Source organism: Barbus barbus, assembly GCF_936440315.1.
Source record: "Barbus barbus genome assembly, chromosome: 48".
Classification (NCBI taxonomy): Eukaryota; Metazoa; Chordata; class Actinopteri; order Cypriniformes; family Cyprinidae; genus Barbus; species Barbus barbus.
This window is the reverse complement of record NC_136726.1, coordinates 16,408,407-16,430,814: the sequence shown is the minus strand read 5'-3', so window position 1 is coordinate 16,430,814 and position 22,408 is coordinate 16,408,407. Positions and strand designations below refer to the sequence as shown.

The following is a 22,408-nucleotide window of genomic DNA, read 5'->3' as shown; positions in this document are numbered from 1 at the left end:
GCTGCTTCAGATGTATAAAAACATTACCATTGTTATTCATATCATCAGCAGAGCGTGCCATAAATCGAACGCAAGTTTGGAACTGCTTCTTTCCAGAGTACATTAAGAGTACTTAAGCAGCAATGCACTGGAGGTAGATAAGGACTTGTTCTGGTAGTCTCATTTGTAATTTAAGAGTGGGGTTTCAAATCAGATAAGGATCTTTAATTAAATGTTTTGAAGGCAATGAAAATGAGTTTTATCCTGCAGGCAAAAAACGGATAGCATTTTTTTATGTGAGCCACAGTGACAGCTGAAGATCTGCAGTGACAACAATTTGGGATAATAGATTCAATCAGTAAGATATTCAGCGTGACTGCATCTCTTGGAGATTATTGCTGCAGGTGGCCACATCAAGTGTCGGGGTGCTAAATGAGTTCTAAAAGCTGGTCGGCTAATTTGATGGGGTGGTTACTGGTTTCTAAAGAAGCTACGCTTGGATTAGTATTGCTTCCGAGTGCTCAAAACGGAATATATCAAAGGCAGTAATTCAGGTAAAAAAGTTAACACATAACATGCTAAAACATTTTAGCGGGCAATTATAGTTGTTCTTCTCTACTTTGCCTCAGTAAGGCAGTCTTGCATGCGTTAAATGCTTTGGTAAATCAAGCCCACAGAAGGTAGGATAAATGGATGAGGAGAGGGCTGATCTGAGATCAGCAGTGAAGCGTGACAGTGCCGAGGTTTCTGCATCCCTTCTGCAGGGTTATGAAGTGCTGAAAGAGAGCTCATTCCAGACGTAATGTTCCAGCTTCCTGCCTCGCTTCTTCTACTCATGATTAAGGTCTTAAACCTCTCATCAATTGCCCTGCGCCTGTTCGCTGCCATGGCGGCAGTAAGCGAGAGAGGGAGGTTCTGCTTGCCTCACAGCTTCTAATGCTTTACTCAACTCTGTTAGCCTGCCAACAGACAGCGCTGTGGCACTTCTATCCACTCTGTTAGTGTGTGACCTTCACTGATTCATCTCTCCTACCCCTCGCTTTTTCACACACACCGACACAACTACACACACCTCTCTTCTCTGCCTCAGGGGGATTACCGAAAGACTGGCCATCATATTTAAGGGATATCTAAAAGCCCGGGCCAAAAACTAATTTCACTGGTAATTTCCACCCATTTCTGCAAGGTGAAGTCATTAGAGTCACGGCAACCCTTGGAGCTGCCATACCGTCACCCTGCTATCACACTCTTTCTCATCTGATCCCCTTCTCCAAACCAGCTGTGGCTCACATGCTCACGTTCTTTCATTTACAGAAACTACTAATTCAGTTCATGCCTGTTCTCTTATGGCTTCAGGTGATAAAGATACAGCCTCCCCGCAGCTAACGCCACCCCACCTCTCTTTGCCACCTTTCACAGGTTGTTGAGCAACGATCGGTCTCACCGAGTAAACCGCAGAGAAATGTTTGACTCTTTCAACCCTGTTAGTCACAGTTATGTACCCAATGACTCAAATAATCTTCAGTAATCGCCGCCTCGACCGATTCACAACAGTGAGCCACAACCTTTAGTCCTCTTTGGGAAACATGTAGGAACTAAATGCAGTTTTGTTATAAACATACACATGGTGAGAAGCAATACACAAGGGTATAAAGCTTGTTTCACAAGATGGTCATAAAACGAATGTTCAAATTATTAAATGAATATAAAATTGCTAAAAACTGCAACTAGAGCTAATAATAATGTTTACTTTTTTTTTAATAAACCAGTATTTTATAAGATCCATTTTAATGGGCAAGAAAGGTTTTTACAAAAAATCGACCACACTGAAAAAGACTAAAGAAATAATAGCCTGTTCATGTTAACATTTAATTTTTATATTTTGAAATTATCCTCACATGCATTCTCCAAGTCTTGTCTCTCTACAGGAAAGCTGGGAATTGCCAAAAGTGACATTTTGTCTGTTTCCTTCCAATTAGAACCTAATTCAGCGTGAATGCTCACTGTGCACTACAATTGACATGTAAAATCTGGGATGCCACATCAGTGAAAGATTTGCAGAAATTACATTCAGTAAAGAGGACTGCGTTTGAAATAGTCTCGAATTGGGGGCTTGTCCGGGATGCAGGTGCACCTGTTTACTTAATAAACCTCAAACCATTTCGGTACCCATACCAGGGTAAATCTCCTCTGTTACTTTTCTGCACGAAAGCTTGGGCAAAATTGTGAAGTCAGTGAATATATGCAGCAGGGCCCTGCAGCAGACGAGAATATCAAAATGAGAAGCATCTTATCACACTTAAGCACATCGCTGGCGGTATTGAAAGACTTTTGCAATTTCCCCTTTGTCATAGAATTGGAAAGAATTATCTGGCCACTGTGGGAAGAAGAAAGAAACAACACAACAAGATCAACAAATGTTCAAGTCACTTCCTCTGTGCCAGGAACTTTTCCTGGCACAGAGGAAGGGTGAGATTATGGTTAAGCGCAAATGTGTTCTTTCGAGCCGTGATGGGCAGGTTGCCTCGAACAGCAATTTAAGTCATGGTTCCTGATAGGGAGCTGGGAAAAGCAAAGTTTTTGACAGTTTTCACTTTTGGTAATGGTTTGGATGGGATAAAGTTGTGAGTCAAAGTGAGCACTCTGATACACGTGAAATACATATTATTGTTCCGCTGTTAATATGTGTGAGGGTTAAACAAAATTCAGGATGAATTTTTAAATGTCACGGATTGTATGCTCAAGAATCATTTGCACACATCTACAGCCAAAGCTGAACTAAAGTTTACTTGGCTGATTTACTCCACGTGCAGTGATTACAGATTTATCATCAGACAAACACTGAGCCACAGATAACCTTGAATGAAAAGCATGAGCCAGCAAAACTCCACAAGAGAGAGTGAACGAGAGAATACATTACAATAAAATCCAAATGTCACTTCAGAATAAATGAAGAATTTTCCAAAGAAGCCCTTTAGTCTTAGGAAAGCTCCATCTTGAATACACAATTAAGTTATCGCATGATTGTGTTTACAGTCTTCTATTGTAAAACAATAGGGAGAAAATAATATTTATTACCTGACAGAATCCAAAACATTATGGACTCTCTTTTATTATATTTTGATGACTCTATTAGCAGCTACAATATTTACTAGAGGAAAGGCGTAAAGAAAGAGTCGCCGAACTAGGAAAGGACAGTTTCTTATGGAATTTTGCACATAAATATATATATTTTTTAAACGTTTGCACATGCTAGTTCTTCCAGATAGCTTAACCGTCTCTTTTATTACTCAAAGCATGGGAAAGGACAATATAGTATGTTTGCAAAAAATCATAATCACAATTCATAAATACAATGAGGGTTAATGAATGGAATATGAGTATGTTCTGGGCATGATCTTGCTTTGGGAAATAAATCTACCTTTTCTGTTACATTAATTTCAGAAGCAAATGGTCTCTGGAATACAAGGAGCGAGGCTACGTCTCATGAGTTTCCCTTTGTGGGGTGTTCCACCGTGAAAACGTTAACCATTCTCTAGCTTTTGGTTGCATCCAAACCAAACAAGGAAAAAAAAAAAGCTCATTTAGAAATATCAACATACAGTCTATGGACATGTGAAAAAAAAAAAAACATTAAAATATTATCAAAATATTTATAGAATTCACTCACCGTAACAGCACGCCAAGGAACTAAAATCATCTAATCAGGAAATGAAATAAGTTAACATACAGCTTGTGACAGAAATTTACATTATATACATTCTTTTTTTTTTTCTTTTTTTTTTTTTATAAACTCCTTTGTATTGATTGATGGCTCCTTCAAGTTAATCCATTCACTAAAAAGCTCCTCAGAATATTTAAAAGCCCTGTTGGATACTTCCTGTAGAGTCAAACAGAAGATCCGGCCAATCAGAGCGTAGGAAGGCTTTTTTTTTTTTTAAAAAGTCCTTGCCAATCATCTGACATGGCAACGGTGAGCAGTCATATCCGAAAGGCGATATACCCTTAGCAAGAAACATGGCATACACTCGGAGAAAGAAAAATAAATTAAAAATATATATATTTATAAAATGAAAAACAAGTAACCACTGGGAGAGTTGTCAAGCAGTCAGGAAATGGGGGAAAAAAAAAAAAAAACTTTAGGGGGAATTTTCCGTTATTCTTTTTTTAGAGTTTAAAAGTAGGCTGTTTTTACCAAAACGAAAAGAAAAATGAAAGAAATAGAGAAAGGAGACTCCTCTTCTTGCAGTAGAACTGTACATCTTTATATGCAGGTAAACAAAATGTAAAAGTGCTTTTTAAAGACTGTTATCCAGTGTATCGAAAGGAGTAGCAGGCACTTAAGTCCATCCCCATGTTGTAGGTGTCTGACAGTGTTGTTTTGGGCAAATCCCAAGTTGTTTGTTCCTCCGATGGATAGACGCAAACAGACATCCACACATATTCCCAAGAAACACTAGCCCAGGATATCCAGGTAGACAGGTGTGGCTTTGCCCAAGGCGTAAAGAATTTTCTGGATGTCTTTGACGTTCAACCTCTGCTGCGGTTCCCTCTGCCAGCATCCCAGCATAATGTCGTACACTTCCTTGGGACAAACCCGCGGCCTCTCCAGCACACGTCCTTGTGTGATGCATTCGATTACCTGTAAAGACGGAGAGGAAGGAGAATGGAATTACTTGATAAATATTCTATTGCAGGGGTCTTCAACCTTTTCCATGCCAAGGTCTCCTGTTACATACTTTATAAACTTGAGGGTTTGCATTTTAAGCATGGTCTGTAAGTGTTATATATTTTGATTAAAAAAAAAAAAAAAAAAAAAAAAAAAAATTATATACAGTTGTGTTCGAAATTATAGCAGTCCAACATCACTAACCAGATCAATCACTGTTTTGATAGAAATTATATTTATATTGCAAATATTTTACTAGTAGGTGTGAGTAATAGAAAAACAACAGACCCAACAGTAATGACATGCATGCTGTTGATTCGGTGTAATTGAATCATTTATTGAGAAGGGCGTGTTCAAAATAATAGCAGTGTGTAGTTTAATTAGAGAGGTAAATCATTCTGTGAAAAAAATTGGTGTCAAACAAGTGGCCCTTATTTAAGGACGAAGGCAGCAAATGTTGTACTGTGTTCAAAAGAATAGCCTACTTTGATTAAAAAGCTGATTAGAGAGGGGAAAACATATAAAGAAGTGCAGGAAATGATAGCCTTCTCAGTTAAAATTATATCAAATGCTTTAAAATGGAAACCAAAACCAGAAAGATGTGGAAGAGAATGGAAAACTACCATTCGAATGGATCGAAGAATAGCTAAAATGGCAAAGACTCAGCCGATGATCAGCTCCAGGGTGATCAAAGAAAGTCTAAAGTTACCTGTGAGTACTGTAAGAATTAGAAGACGCCTATGGGAAGGCAAGCTATCGGCAAGAAGCAACCCGCAAAGTCCCATTGTTGAAAAAAATGAAGAGGTTACAATTTGCCAAAGAATACATTGACTGGCCTCAAGAAAAATGGTGCAATATTTTGTGGACTCGTGAAGCAAGATTGTTCTTTTTGGGTCTAGGGGCCACTGGCAGTTTGTCAGATGACCCTCAAACACTGAATTCAAGCCACAGTACACTGTGAAGACAGTGAAGCATGGAGGCGCAAGCATCATGATATGGGGATGTTTCTCATACTACATGTTGGGCCTATTTATCGCATTCCAGGGATCAGTTTGAGTACATTAAAATAATTAGAGGTTATGTTGCCTTATGCCGAAGAGGAAATGCCCTGGAAATGGGTTTTTCAACAAGACAACAACCCCAAACACACCAGTAAGCGAGCAGCATCTTAGTTCCAGACCAACAAGATTAATGTTATGGAGTGGCCAGCCCAATCTCCAGACCTTAATCCAATAGAAAACTTGTGGGGTAACATCAAAAATTCTTATTCTGAGGCAAAACCAAGAAATGTAGAGGGATTGTGGTATGTAGTGCAATCGTTCTGGGCTGAATACCTGTTCACAGGTGCCAGAATCCATGCAACACAGATGTGAAGCAGTTCTCAGAAACCGTGGCTATACAACTAAATGTTAGTTTAGTCATTCACAAGAAAGCTAAATCTTCAAGCATTTTTCTGTTTATACAGTAAATGTTTGACTTTGTAAAGAAAAATGCAGACACTGCTATTTTTGAACAGCCTAATATTCTTTTTTCTTCACTTTCTGTAACGTAATAACAAATTTGCAAAATGTTCTTCATGTTTAGAATAGAATGTGCAATGTTCCCAATATATTTGTGTGTATTGAAGTAAAAGTTATTATAAGGATTTTGAGCTTTACTCGCTTTTTTAAACACTATATAGACTAAAATAGCATTTTCTCATAAAATATACTCTGGTAATCTTTATTTTATTTTATAATGTACTGTTTAAATGTCCAAATTAGAATATATTATATATTTCTGAAGGAAATGACATGTAACTAAAGGCTGAAGTAATGGCTGCTGAAAAATCTTCATATTTGCAATAACTGAAATAAATCACATTTTATAATATATTAAAATAGAAAAGTTATTTTAAAATTCAAATGTAAATTTAAAAATTCTACTGTTTTTAGTCGAGAATAAGAGACTTATTAAAAAATATATATATATTTTAAAAGATATTGTATATATATATTTTTAAGAGTGTAGTTTCCATAACAGCAACAGATTGGGTGGACTATGGATAATTGGTACTGCAATTCTTCACCGAGATTTCTTCTTCTTATTATTATTATTAATCATATTGAAATCACAAGAACAAAGTGTAAAGTTCTTTTAAAATTCAGAGCTTCATTTCTCAATTCTATTTACACTCTGAGCTTTTTTTTTTTTACTTTGAATATAAGATGCCTCTTTGCTCTGAATTGTAACACAAGTGCTCTTGTATTTTATGCTGCAGTCGGATGCTGTGAGAGGACTTGCTGACAGTCTGAAGAACTGTCTGATGTGTTTCTTTTGTACAGCAGACTTATTCTCTCATTTACCAGTTTCCTGTTTCTGTAGAGAAACCATCTACAGCCTGTATGTTATGATACGCAAAATGGGACCATCTCATGAAACTCAAGACATTTGCCTCTGTGGATGGCTTCGTATTGACTTTTAGAAGAGACAGATGATTGTTCGTGGTCTCTCGGGTTCCCCGCGCTGACTCCAGCTAGTGGCTGTCTGTGTTCTATCGACTGAGAGTTTGATTTAGTTTCTTCCACTGGCAGAAATGACACCATACGTTCTGATGCAATACAGTAGCCACCTTCCCTCTGGCAAAAGAATATGAAGCAATGAATGTGATTGGTATTCAAGCCCCTTCAGTGCATAATACAAAAACATACAGCTTTCTTGCATAAATCGCACAGCACCTATAGATTATGGTTCGCTGAGTTGATATTGATAATCTCTGTGTGAAGTAGTGCTCAAACCAGCTGCGACTTGAAGCTTTGAGAGAGCGCTGTGGCTTTTGTCGCTTTTCACAGCTTGGGAATCTGAAGTGGGGAATGAAGTATTTTTGGCAGATCCAGCTGTGTTCGGTCAGCAGAGGAAAACAAAACACACTTTCTCACACAGACTCTCTGCTGTATATTACTAGTGCCTGTTCTCTTCTGATTCCTGTTTAAAAAGTGAATCTCATGAAAATATATATGATTTATATTTTTAGGGCTGTTAACTCGATTAATTGCGATTAATTGCATAAAAAATAAAAGTTTGTGTTTACATAATATGTGTGTGTATTATATATATATATATATTCTTAAGAAACATGTAATGTATTATATAAATCATATATAAATATGAATATTTAACAAAGTTTTATTTTGGATGCGATTAATCGATTTCGCACTATATAATATTTGACAAATTTAGCATTTTTAGCAGCTTTTTACTAGTAATTATTATATAACTACTATATAATAAAATGACTTTTAGGACTATTATGATTGTTTGCATTTTTCTACGTATAACTGCTATCATTCACAACATTCTGATTAGATTAGCATTACTGTAATTCTATGATTTTGTATATTCATGAATATTTAAGAATATAATTATTGTTTTCTTTCATTGTAATGCATGCATATTGTTTCACTGTAATGTAGCTATATATACATTAATGTTCCAAAATATATTTTGCATAAAAAATATCCATCTTTTCAGGTGTATTATTAATCACAATTTGTAATTGTAGTTAATTGTATTTGTCCATCTGATAATTCCTTTTATTCCCAATGGTGATTTAGATAATCATTACTGTAATTATATGACAATGTAACTATATGGGCATTTAACAATGTAACCAGTATTATTTATAATTTTCATAATTTTCATTTGCATTAAGAATTATTTAAAAAAATAAAATAAAATGTAATACATATTTACACACACACACATACACAAAATTATAGAATTACAGCCTTCATTTTCGTTATGCAAAACATAAAACATATTTTCCCCCTTTTGATTTGGGAGTGAAATAAGGTTTCACAAGATTCACCCATAAACTTCTCTTATTATAACAACTTTCTTCTCTTATTATAATCTACAGTCACCTCACAATATAATTTTTCAGCATTTTCTGCACATGGAAATCTTTAGTTGCAACATTTTGTTTTGAATGCATAAAGCCCACTTCAGTCACAGTAGCGAACAAAAGTCGTGGCCTAATGGTTAGAGAGTCGGACTCGTAATCCAAAGGTTGTGGGTTCGAGTCTCGGGCCAGCAGGGATTGTAGGTGGATTGTAGTGAATGTCCAGCGCTCTCTCCACCCTCAATACCACGACTGAGGTGCCCTTGAGCAAGGCACCGAACCCCAAACTGCTCCCTGGGCGCCGCAGCATAAATGCTGCCCACTGCTCCGGGTGTGTTCACGGTGTGTGTGTGTTCACTGCTGTGTGTGTGCACGTTGGATGGGTTAAATGCAGAGCACGAATTCCGAGTATGGGTCACCATACTTGGCCGTATGTCACTTCACTTCACTCACTTCACTCACAATTAGCATACTGTTTGGATTGGCGGTATGTTCTGTTCTGAGCAAGAACTCCCTGCGCATCCATGCAGCCTAGCATGGATAAGAGCAGGGAGAGCAGCAATAACCCCCCAGGGTAAACAGAACAGAACCTGTTGTCGTACCATAACAACATTTTATTCAATAGTGGTAATTATGAGGTTTATGTGAAAAAGTAAATAATCTTTGCTATTCAGACACATGGAATAGTTTGGGAGCAGCATCTCTATGTGTGCGGGGCTGTTTGGAGTTCATCCAAACCTTAGTTGTGAAGCGTTACATGGAGAACAATAGCTGAAAATGAAGCAGCGATGTTCCTCATTAACATGTCACACAAGGGAATGTGCGCGCGATGAATATGCCAACAACATGACATTTCAACATGTGTACTTCCTGTTCATTTCATAGAAAGAAGTCATGTTCATGTGTTGAGCTTGAGTTACTGTCTATACCTGTCAACTTACTCACAATAATAGCCGGTGATTGTTTAATTTCACCCCTTTTGTCATCCTGCTAGAAGACTGCATTTATTTTGACCAATACCCATAATCTATGCTAAAATTAGCACTGAGTGTGTCTCGTATTGCTACATAATTGTCAGGACTGAGGGAGTCACAATCCAGATCCAGTCTTTAGTCCAGTGCAGACGCTGTATCTCCATTACGCTTTTATTGTTATCTCATCTAGGCAACGAGGCTTTACACCTTGCTTTTGCCTACGGCAGTCATAAAGCGGTGGTGGTTTACTAATAACGTGTGACCAAAGCTAGCCAGAGGGCTAGCAAACAGCTGAAAAAAAGATTTCTCGATGGGTTTTTCTTTATGGAAACCGATAAAATTTGCATACCTCATTATTTGCCAGCTGAAACCATGGCTGCTTGCCGTAGGTGAAGATCTCCCAGAGGATGACGCCGAAGCTCCACACATCACTCTCCGTTGTGAACTTCCTGTACATGATGCTTTCTGGTGGCATCCAGCGGATGGGCAGCATTGTGTGTCCTCCCACCTGTCGGGGAACCAAATTTTGATGATCAAGGATAAGTCACCTTCACAAACTCACAAAAACTCAATATTACCAAAAGCAAGCCACACTCCATGTTAAAATAAAGAGTTAAAATCCTTATTATTGTATGTACCTGTATTTGTGTACTAAAAATAATTCAAAGTCTCCTAGAAGCATTTTAAAACATTTTCGTCCACATTTCATGATTTCATTAATTTTTCATAGCATTTAGTAATTTATTAAACTCTGTCACACTAAGGACAATAACTATAACGATAATTATAAAGTTTAAAAAATTCTAATTCTATGAGAACAGTGACGTCCACATCAAATCCACTAGAATGATAACAACACAGAGAAATTATATTATTAGAATTTTCAGAATGTTACTTTTTTCAACTGGGAAAAAAATGTAATGTGTGTGTGTGTGTGTATATATATATATATACTGTATATATATATATATATATATATATATACAAATTGACAACTAATCAAAATTAATCTGACTTTGCTTGAGCATTTAAGTCAAGACACCCAACTTGAATAGGGTAAAAACAAATTGAAATGATTAAATTAAAATGATTTAATCATAACTTGACTGTAGTTGATTCTATAATTGGTTACATTAAGAACTGCAAACATTGAATATCTGAATATTGGATAAGGCAAGGTTCAAAATTATTTATTTATTTATTTTTTCATTTATTTATTTTCCATATTAGAGTCAAAGGTTTTTTATTAAGATACTTTTGGATTTTTTCACTTCATAAATCATAACCAAATTACTAAATTTTATTTATTTTACTTTATTTTACAGTATGTACCCTTACATGTTCTAAGTACTCATGTACTAAGAAAGTACTGGTAATATAAGGTAACTGCATGGGGTAGGGTTAAGTTTAGGGGTAATTTCAGGGTTAGTACCTAGTTATTGTAATCACTATAATACTGTAAGTATGAACATGAGTAACAGGACTGTAAAATAAAGTGCTACCCTAAATTTGATCTCTGTAGTTATCTGTATAGTTCTTGTTTTTGGTGTGAAAGGGCCTTTAATCCAAATTTCTGCTTTTTAGAAGCTAGTAACTAGATCAACCTCTTTTGCTTTAAAAAAACAAAACAAGAAAAAAACTATATGATTTGCAAGATTTGTCAAGCCTGGAACCGTAAAAGTGAGAAACCAGGAAAGACGGAGAAAGGGAAAACAAATATATCCATTAAAGGTTTCTGACAGCTCCAAATCATCAAAGGGCATAAATAAAGTCTCTCTCCAGGCCTTCCTCATGTTAAGCAAGATATTAATCGATTAAAACAACAAGACATTAATCATCTCTACCCTGGGCCGGCACCAGACTGGAATTGGTTTAGAATCCATTTCCTCTTCGTGTCTGTTGGGTTGTGTTAATTACAGCCGTGCCAGGACAACTGAGAGTGACGTTTCAATGGCGGCCGCGTGGTTATTGCGGCTTTCAACTCGTAAGTGGTGACTGCGTATTAATTACAAGGCTCATTAGTGGTTTGCTCACATGGGGGTCAGGCTGTCGACTGCAAGCAGGAATACAAAGCAGCCTGCGGCGTACTGTACATCCTCAGACTGCCCGTTTGTGCTTTATAGTATACGTATTACGCTTTTATTTTTAACAGAAATGAATTTAGGTAGAAAATAGTAAGAACTCTTAATGAGATCACAGTAAAATGTTTATTGGCTCACGTCCCACAATGCTTTGGCAAGAGTGTATCCTTGGCAACAGGATGTGTCTCTAAACACAGAGCACAATGACGACAATTTAAGAATTAGCAAAATGTGACTGTTTTCAATGTTTGACAACGAATAAATCACTGTTTATCAAATAAACAACGAAAAATAACTCTGGTTGTGCATCCACGCTCATTTAAATGTGCAAACTGCAAACGACTCGGCATAATGAGTGCAAAAATATGAATGTCATGATTAGGAAACTATAGAGGCATTGAGATGTACTATAATTAAAGGTCTGGGAAGTTTTTTTTTTCTCCGCGCCGTAATGTCTTTAATGTAGGGAACGATAAGGCTGTGTATATTAATCAGCTACGCTTCTGTGATTCTCATTCGCAGCCAGTTCCTCACAGAGGAGGAAGCTGTCCCACAGGCTCCAGTGATGTGTGGCAAATATCCCTCCCTTCGCTGGCTCGCTCTTTCCCTCCCGCCTCTGCCCTTTAGGAGGTGTAAGCAATATGCCAGTCCTGCTGCGGTCAAACAACACTCCTCTTGTACCGTGAGATGGAGTTCAGGGTACTACTGGGCCGCTGCTAGCGCTCCCCATGCGTGGGCAGGAACTGCTCCCTATGGCCATACTGAGCTGCTCGCCTGGCTAACTCGGCCCACTTTAGCGTTAGCGCACAACATCCTTGCCAAGAAAAGTCAGTCAGGGATGAAGGTAATGAAGGTATTATCACCGGTAATAGGCAAAGATAGAGAGGAGAGAGACAGAATAATGTTTGGAGAGCTTGAAACAGTGAAACAAGATGCTAACATACGTTAGCTGCAATGCTATCAACTAGCTGCTGCTGTGTAAGATCCTTTCCCCCACAGTCTGATGATAAAAAATTGCTTATTATTCATGAAAACATGCTACTGTAATATCTTTTAAATTACATGTCAGAGAATTAAAAGGGTCAAATGAAACATTTATCTTTCTTTGTGTTTTCAATTAGGCTTTGATTAGAAAGCTAAGAGCTTAGTTTATTAGCTTAGCATAGCGCTAACTGTTTAAGACTGGTTAACTGGCTCTTTTGATTAGATAGAAGCATACATCACAATAACAGGCTACTTTTTTCAGTCAGGCATTGAGGGGAATAGGACATGGCATACTACTTGCATACAAACCATAAAATTTGCTTGCAGCAGTTCTTTGGTTGGTTTGCAGAATCATGGGTAATGTATTGTTGGTAACACTTTACAATAAGGTTTCATTTGTTAACATTAATGTATGAATTAACATGAATAACGAAGATTAATAAAGAGTGTAATAAATGTAGTGTTCATTGTTCATTCATGTTCATTCATACATTAACATTAATGAAGATTAATAAAGAGTGTAATAATTGTAGTGTTCATTGTTCAATGTTAGTTAATAAAAATACAGTCGTTCATTATTAGTTCTCAGTGCATTAACTAATGTTAACAAACACAACTTGTGATTTTAATAATGCATTAGTAAATGCTGAAATTAACGAACTAATATTAATAAATGCTGTAGAAGTATTGTTTATTCTTAGTTCATGTTAACTAATGTAGTTAACAAATGTTAACTAATGAACCTTATTGTAAAGTGTTACCATATTTTTTCGCTGAGAAAAATATGACAAACTCACTCTTTTTTTCTGCCATTCATACATTCTAGTGTAGTATGCTATTATTTAAATTAGCCATTTCTAATGTCCACATACACTCAAACCAAAAGAAATAGACTATGTTTGTTATGAAATACTATCCTTACACTTACTAACTCTATACAACCTACGTATTTATTTTAGAAATGTTTTAAAAAGGAAAGTTAATTTGAAATTATTCAAAGATAAACAGTAGTATGCTTCATTACGTGTCACATTACATTATAAGTGAGTGGCATTTAGTTTTAAAATTGGAAATTGAAAGTGTTATTTGCCATTTTTAATTCAATTTACATAGATTGAGTGTTCATTCATACCACAGGTCGAGTGGAGTGCACTGTAGTGTGCTCTGCATACTGCAGTGTATCCATACAGAAAAGTGCCCTGAGTAGGCAACAGTGTATGCTATATGGCAGAAATAGTAATAGTAGTATGTTAGTATGCTAATCAGAACACAGACATATTCAGTGTTTTTGTTTAGTGAATATGTTTGTGCTCGAGTGTATGGGAAATTGAATCGAATGCAATGATTGAACTTCTATTCATCTGAATAGCTTCTCCCGGATTGTGTCCCGCCATCTTTTCCGAGGTGGAACGATGAGACTGCAGATGCATGTAAATCAGTCTGCGGGGCTTCGTTGAGATCGGAATGAGAATTGGCAGGGTGGTGACAAAAATGCCAATGCAATCTGAAAGGGCACCGATGAAAGGCAACACAATTAGCGACTGGAGGGGGGGAAGAATCGGAGACGAGGAGGATGGGAATCACATAGCGGTAATTAATGCATATTAAAATCAATAGCATGTTTGTTTCAATGAACAGCTGACGAGAGATGATGTCATTAAATGAGTGCTCGTCAGAAGTTAAAGAGCGTTGAGGAAAAAGACATATGCGGTTGGAATTTCGAGCAGTTTTTTTCCAGCAAATTTCATTAATAGATATATATCTATTTTATTACTTTTGTTTCAATGGAGTATTCAAGTCCCTCAACCTCACAGGAGAACCTGCTAGTTCTAGACATTGGAATGGATTTGAAGCAAGGTAGCTCAACTTTGCTCTGCTAGGTCTTGCTGGCAGGGAATTGAGGTGTTTGGTTCCTACATCATGGCCTTCAGTGCAAATTTACTCTGACAAAGAAAACCTGAGTGACTCCAAATCGACCGTAGCTTCTCCACCTTCTGCAAGTGAGATTATATGCAACAATCATTACATGGATGAGGAAGCCAGGCTGTTGATGAATACTGACTCTGGGCTAACCGACTGCGTTCATTCCCAGGAGACAACCTTGTAGAGGTTCTTTCTGGAGAATGAACACGTCAGAATGTCACCGGTGTCAGAGAAGATGTGCTGTTGGATGCCATTTTGGTTTATATCTGCTCAGAGATGTGAGGCGTACGTGCCTATTGCAGTTGGAAGCTAAGACAGACCTGCAGATCAGGTTTACGTTCATTCAAAAATCACAGAATGGTGATAAAAGCTCTGTTTCTGAAACCTAGTGAGCTGCTTCCTACATAGACAGCTAACTAATAACAAAGTCACTGATTTGAAATGCTCTGCCTAGGCATATAAATAGCATTCTCAATGTTTTTTTCTGATAAGAAAACAAAAAACAAAACCAAAAAAACACAGCAATAATAATCCTAAATAAAAACAGTGGATGATATAGCCAATTTTAATTTGAACTACTGTATTTGTTCATCTATACTTTTTCTGTATTGGATGCAATATTTTTTTTTCATATATCTCATGATGCAGATGTTTATGGATCAATGCAAATTGCCTTGCAGCCACATGTAGTTTTAGCTATGTCAGTGCAAAAATGTGATGGTTTGGGTCACTTCCTGTTTGTTGGGAACGGTAAATTGATTGCTGTCTCTTTTGTTCTGCAGAGTGCAATCTGCCATTTCACAGTGCCATTAAAAGAAAGCAAGCCACAGAATATATTAAGTGGGAAGAGATGCAATGGTCTATTTGACATTTACTGGTAATGTAACATATTTCCTCCATTGCAATTAGAACTGATGCTCTGGGCACTGCAACAACCTGTGTCTACTGAAGGATCTGCATTTAGAAATATGTTTTTGAGGTATGAGTCTGTAAACAATTCTACATTTTGGTCATAAGGTTTTTTTTTCCTCCAAAGAATTCAAAAACTTTTAATGTTCAAGATTATATATCGATTTTTTTGTCTCCCATATGCTTGTCATGTAAAAAATCCTATAATAAATGTAAACATATCATATAATATAGTAGGTACAGTATATAAAATAATAATAATAATAATGAATACAATAAATAAACAAAACAGTCACAAAATAATGAAAAAATAATAACATTATTTGTTATTTAATAATAATAATGTATTATATAAAATAATAAAAAATAAGTATATACCATTTAAAATATTATTGTATAAAATAATATTGTTTATTTTAATTCTCTTAAAAAATAAAAACATTTTAATATTTGATGTAGCTTGTTTATAATAATAATATGGCATTTGTCTCCCCAGTTCAAAAGTCTAATTCTAATTGAGCTTTTTGCTTTATGTTTGGCTCCTGAATTATTCCTTGACTTCTGACAGTGATAAAAATTCTCATTTAACTTCAGTGCCCTAAAAAGGGGAGTCACATTCAAAGCAGCGAGATGAACAATCATATTCAAATCAACTTAATCTAGTCGAGCAATAGAGGAGCTCTGTAAACTCAACGTCACCTCATTCATCCTCTTGTTGAGCGCTAAGTGAAGATATACATTTTAATTCATTTAGGGCCCTCAGTTTGCAAATTGAGCCCTCTGTCATCTAGGCCAAAGCTACCCAGAGGCCTCTGTCTGCATCAAGAAAAGACACGGTTCTGATTGACGATCTTCTGTAGAAGCGCAAATGGATCTGAAGCATATAATTGAGCCAACCAGCTTGAATGAATCAGAACTGTAGATAAAAGTCTGAATTGACACTCAAAATTTTGAGTAGTTCATAATTTCTACAAAATTATTCTTGCAAACCAAGAATACGATAATTTAATTTGTGCTTTTAACATCTTAAATGTATTTTTAAAATACCTAATAAATGGTCACAGCTAATTAAAGCTTGTATTCAGAGCTGTGTGTATGATTTACATGCTGGTCAAATGTTTAATGGGCTGTATTTGTTTGTATTTATGCTAGTGTCTTTAATACCCTGAAATTAACTTGAATTAGCAAATATGCTAATTTTTTTTTAACCTTGTTCTTAATTAACACTTGGTATGACAAAGCTAATGATTGTAAAGAAACAATTTGACTAAAGTCTTTCAAATGCTAAAGCAGCTGGATATATCAATATTACAACTTTTCAAAAGTCATTAAAATTAGCAATTATGCATGCAATTATGGATCCACAGTTGACAAAGGGTTAATTTGTGTTTTGTGGATATTTGATGACTAATCAATGAGCTAAATACAGCTGCTGCTGCTTTTTTTTTTTTTCTTTTTTTTATATACCACCATTCAAAAAGGTTAGAATACTGTTCTATTTTAATATATTTTAACATATAATTTTATCCGATGGCAAATGTGAATTTTCAGCAGCATTTACTCCAGTCTTCAGTGTCACATGATCCTTCCTCCTATCATGGTTAGGGCTGGGTATCGTTCAAAAATTTTCGATATCGATACCGATACCGATACCTTGAGTTCGATACCGGTTCCTGAACGATACTTTTTTCGATACCAGTTTTATGAAATCAGTTTTAATAAGATTACATTATCTCTAAAAAATATTTTTTTTAGCTTTTTGATATTTATACAGACTCAAAGCCTCATCTCCTGAGCCACTGCACAAAGCAACAAAATATATCCAACACAATAAATAAATAAATTATTTTAATAAAGTTCAAATTGTTTTCAGTTTACACATCTGTTAGGCTACGTTTACATTAGTGCGTGTTCATTTTAAAACACGTAGCTCAGACAGAATCATCATTTCTAGGTTGTTAAAGACTTCAAGAAATCTTCATCCACTTTCATAAGTGGGTGTTTTATTTTCTTTCACCATATGTTGTATTGTTATTAAATTCTGGTGTAGTATGTCTAATTATTTGAATGCATAAAAACAACTTAGTTTATTTAAATTTATTCTTAAAATAGCCTAATTAAATGTTTTATTTTTCCTCAGAAATTCTGTGTTCTGTATCTGGTTTTCAAATGAAGACATAAAACATTAATTTAATTTATCTTTAAATGATTGAAAATCAAAGTTTATTTATTTTGGCAAACAAAGGGGGGTTACTATTAAAATTAAAACATGGAATAACTGTTGTGTGATCATTACTAAAAAAAAAAAGTTTTAATTTTAATAGTAGCCTAGTAGTAGCAGTATGAACTGTCTGCTGAACAATATTAATATATTTCTGCCGCAGTCTTCCAAGTTAAACCGAACTTTTATTTTGACGGGTTGTCTGGAATACCTTTACAGTTCTGTGTGTTTATGATATGACGTTAGTTTTACTCGAATCAAACGGTAAAATGCTCATGAAGTGACTTTCAGAGCAGGTCTGGAGATGTTGTTCATGTGTTTATGTCCTCATGTAGTGAGGCGGCAGACGCTGAAATCACCGCGAGCGTCACGCGAGCTTCAGTCTGTGTATAATAAACAAACCGTGCGATATAGAGAGCGGACTGCTCCGTGCGCTTTATAATCGCTCTCGCGGAGGTCAAACACTGATCAATCAGCGCAGCGCCGCTTCTAGTCAAACACACCTCGTGCTGCAGGATTATTGGCTTACTGACGGTGATGAGATTAACCCCTTAGGTATCGAAATTTGGTACCGAACGACAAGACGTTTTTCGATACTCGGTGGTATCGAGGCAATTCGGTCGGTGCCTAAAAAGTATCAAACTCGATACCCAGCCCTAATCATGGTTTCCAAAAATATATTCAGCAAAAACGTTTAATATTGATAATATTAAGATATGTAATATAATCAGAAAGATCATGTGAAGACTGGAGTAATGGCTGCCGAAAAATGTTGCTTTGCCATAGCATGAATAAATTCCATTTTAAAATACAATAAATTATAAAATAGCTATTTTAAATTGTAACAATATTCGCAATATTTTGATAAAGTAAATGCAACCTTGATGAGATACTGCATATATGACACTATATACTAACATAACATAACACAAATAACAATTAATTATTCCTACCAACTTAACTTTTGACTGGTAGTGTATTTCGCTCAAGCATTTACAAAAACAATAGCGCTCTTACCCGGTAGTAGTCAGTGCTGTAGATGTCTCTTGACATTCCAAAGTCTCCAATTTTCACCAGCAGCCCGTTGCCCACTAGGCAGTTGCGTGTGGCCAGGTCACGATGCACAAAGTGCTGAGATGCCAGGTAGACCATCCCTGATGCAATCTGACTGGCTATGTGCACCATCTGAGATAAACCCAGTTCCCCATTGGTCTGCAGCGGCTGTCCGTCAACCAGGATCATTGCATCTGGACCATGAGCTCTGTGAGAATAAAATAACTTCAGTCCCGTAAAATATTTGGATGCTTAAAACACACTTTAATATGACTGCATTAGATAAGAATGAAATCAGAAAACTTTCATGAATACATAACGAAACACATCAATATGAAATTAGAATGAGCTAATGCCACCATTTACGTATGTCAGTGCAATGTACATTAAAGTTACCAATAGATTACTTTCTTCTTCAAAGGAAATGTAAACTGTATGATTCAATTTGCATCCCTGCCAGTTCCTCTGCCCTTTCACGAATGTATTGCCTTATAGTGTCATTACGTATGAAGCAGTTTTGACAAAACCTGTTATTCCCCATAATCCTGCTATAACTGGGAAGAGAACGCAATTTCTGCTCTTTCGACAGGGCTCTGTCAGAAACCATGTACACCTTTGTATCCACTTCCTATTGCTTGTTCAATACCTCTGTGGAAGGTTGTAACCTATCAATCACAGTCAGACCGAACCTGCTGACATCACAATGCTGGATTTAACATCACAACAACAAGAAAACGTATGCAACATTCTAATGCAGGGCTTCCCAAATTATTTTATTTTAAGAATAAAATAACTAAAAACTTAAAAGTACCCATACAAGAAATATTGAAATTTCCACAATTTCTGTGAGTAATTATGAGCAATATATACAGTTCTACTCATATGTTTACATACTTCAGGCTGAAAATGCAAAATGCTAATAATTTCAACAAAAGAAGAAGGCTCATAAAAATTGCAGGGGTTTGTAAATGTATGAGCAAAATATTTTGCTAAATATATGCCATAAAATGTATAGAATTATTGAAAAAAAAATTGAAATTTATTAATTAAAAATTAACATTTTTATTTTTTATATTACAGATTTAACATACTGCATATTTTAATAAATTTTTGAATAATTATGTTGTATATATATATATATATATATATATATATATATATATATACACATATATATATACACATATATATATATATATATATATACACACACAGTATCTCACAGAAGTGAGTACACCACTGACATTTTTGTAAATATTTTATTATATATTTTCATGTGACAACACTGAAGAAATTACACTTTGCTACAATGCAAAGTAGTGAATGTACAGATTGTATAACAGTGTAAATTTGCTGTCCCCTCAAAATAACTCAACACACAGCCATTAATGTCTAAACCGCTGGCCACAAAAGTGAGTACACCCCTAAGTGAAAATGTCCAAATTGGGCTCAAAGTGTCAATATTTTGTTTGGCCACCATTATTTTCCAGCACTGCCTTAACCCTCTTGGGCATGTAGTTCACCAGAGCTTCACAGGTTACCACTGGAGTCCTCTTACACTCCTCCATGATGACATCACAGAGCTGGTGGATGTTAGAGACCGTGCGCTCCTCCACCTTCCGTTTGAGGATGCCCCAGAGATGCTCAATAGTGTTTAGGTCTGGAGACATGCTTGACCAGTCCATCACCTTTACCCTCAGCTTCTTTAGCAAGGCAGTGGTCGTCTTGGAGGTGTGTGGGGTTGTTATCATGTTAGAATACTGCCCTGTGGCCCAGTCTCTGCTTCAGTATGTCACAGTACATGTTGGCATTCATGGTTCCCTCAAGGAACTGTAGCTCCCCAGTGCCGGCAGCACTCATGCAGCCCCAGACAATGATACTCCCACCACCATGCTTGACTGTAGGCAAGACACACTTGTCTTTGTACTCCTCACCTGGTTGCCGCCACGCTTGACACCATCTGAACCAAATAAGTTTATCTTGGTCTCATCAGACCACAGGACATGGTTCCAGCAATCCATGTCCTTAGTCTGCTTGTCTTCAGCAAACTGTTTGCGGGCTTTCTTGTGCATAATCTTTAGAAGAGGCTTCCTTCTGGGATGACAGCCATGCAGACCAATTTGATGCAGTGTGCGGCATATGGTCTGAGCACTGACAGGCTGACCCCCCAACCCCTTCAACCTCTGCAGCAATGCTGGCAGCACTCATACGTCTATTTCCCAAACACAACCTCTGGACATGATGCTGAGCACGTGTACTCAACTTCTTTGGTTGACCATGGCGAGGCCTGTTCTGACTGGAACCTGTCCTGTTAAACCGCTGTATGGTCTTGGCCACCGTGCTGCAGCTCAGTTTCAGGGTCTTGGCAATCTTCTTATAGCCTATGCCATCTTTATGTGGAGCAACCATTCTTTTTTTCAGATCCTCAGAGAGATCTTTGCCATGAGGTGCCATGTTGAACTTCCAGTGTCCAGTATGAGAGAGTGAGAGCGATAACACCAAATTTAACACACCTGTCCCCATTTACACCTGAGACCTTGTAACACTAATGAGTCACATGACACCGGGGAAAGAAAATGGCTAATTGGGCTCAATTTGGACATTTTCACTTAGGGGTGTACTCACTTTTGTGGCCAGCGATTTAGACATTAATGGCTGTGTGTTGAGTCATTTTGAGGGGACAGCAAATTTACACTGTTATACAAGCTGTACACTCACCACTTTGCATTTGCAAACATTTGAGGGGTGTACTCACTTCTGTGAGATACTGTATGTATATATATATATATATATATATATATATACATACACATACAGTCAGGTCCATAAATATTAGGACATCGACACAATTCTAACATTTTTGGCTCTATACACCACCACAATGGATTTCAAATGAAACGAGCAAGATGTGCTTTAACTGCAGACTGCCAGCTTTAATTTGAGGGTATTTACATCCAAATCAGGTGAACGGTGTAGGAATTACAACAGTTTGCCTATATGTGCCTCCCACTTGTTAAGGGACCAAAAGTAATGGGACAATTGGCTTCTCAGCTGTTCCATGGCCAGGTGTGTGTTATTCCCTCATTATCCCAATTACAATGAGCAGATAAAAGGTCCAGAGTTCCTTTCAAGTGTGCTATTTGCATTTGGAATCTGTTGCTGTCAACTGTCGAGATGAGATCCAAAGAGCTGTCACTTTCAGTGAAGCAAGCCATCATTAGGCTGAAAAAACAAAACAAACCCATCAGAGAGATAGCAAAAACATTAGGTGTGGCCAAAACAACTGTTTGGAACATTCTTAAAAAGAAGGAACGCACCGGTGAGCTCAGCAACACCAAAAGACCCGGAAGACCACGGAAAACAACTGTGGTGGATGACCGAATAATTATTTCCCTGGTGAAGAAAACACCCTTCACAACAGTTGGCCAGATCAAGAACACTCTCCAGGAGGTAGGTGTATGTGTGTCAAAGTCAACAACCAAGAGAAGACTTCACCAGAGTGAATACAGAGGGTTCACCACAAGATGTAAACCATTGGTGAGCCTCAAAAACAGGAAGGCCAGATTAGAGTTTGCCAAATGACATCTAAAAAAACCTTCACAGTTCTGGAACAACATCCTATGGACAGATGAGACCAAGATCAACTTGTACCAGATTGATGGGAAGAGAAGAGTATGGAGAAGGAAAGGAACTGCTCATGATCCTAAGCATACCACCTCATCAGTGAAGCATGGT

At 36.8% G+C, this 22,408-nt stretch overlaps 1 protein-coding gene across 1 annotated transcript in view; it reads right to left on the bottom strand.

The window, feature by feature from the left end:
• Nucleotides 1-3,766: 3,766 nt before the first annotated feature.
• The window catches only part of LOC306866325 (NT-3 growth factor receptor), a 58,162-nt gene continuing 39,520 nt past the window's right edge, over nucleotides 3,767-22,408 (bottom strand). The window contains exons 5-7 of the mRNA XM_079411440.1: nucleotides 18,638-18,881; nucleotides 9,852-10,010; nucleotides 3,767-4,621 (exon numbers count right to left, since the gene is read on the bottom strand). Coding sequence (XP_079267566.1) covers nucleotides 4,436-4,621; nucleotides 9,852-10,010; nucleotides 18,638-18,881 — 589 coding nt within the window. The 3' untranslated portion in view covers nucleotides 3,767-4,435. The remainder of the gene's footprint in view (nucleotides 4,622-9,851; nucleotides 10,011-18,637; nucleotides 18,882-22,408) is intronic.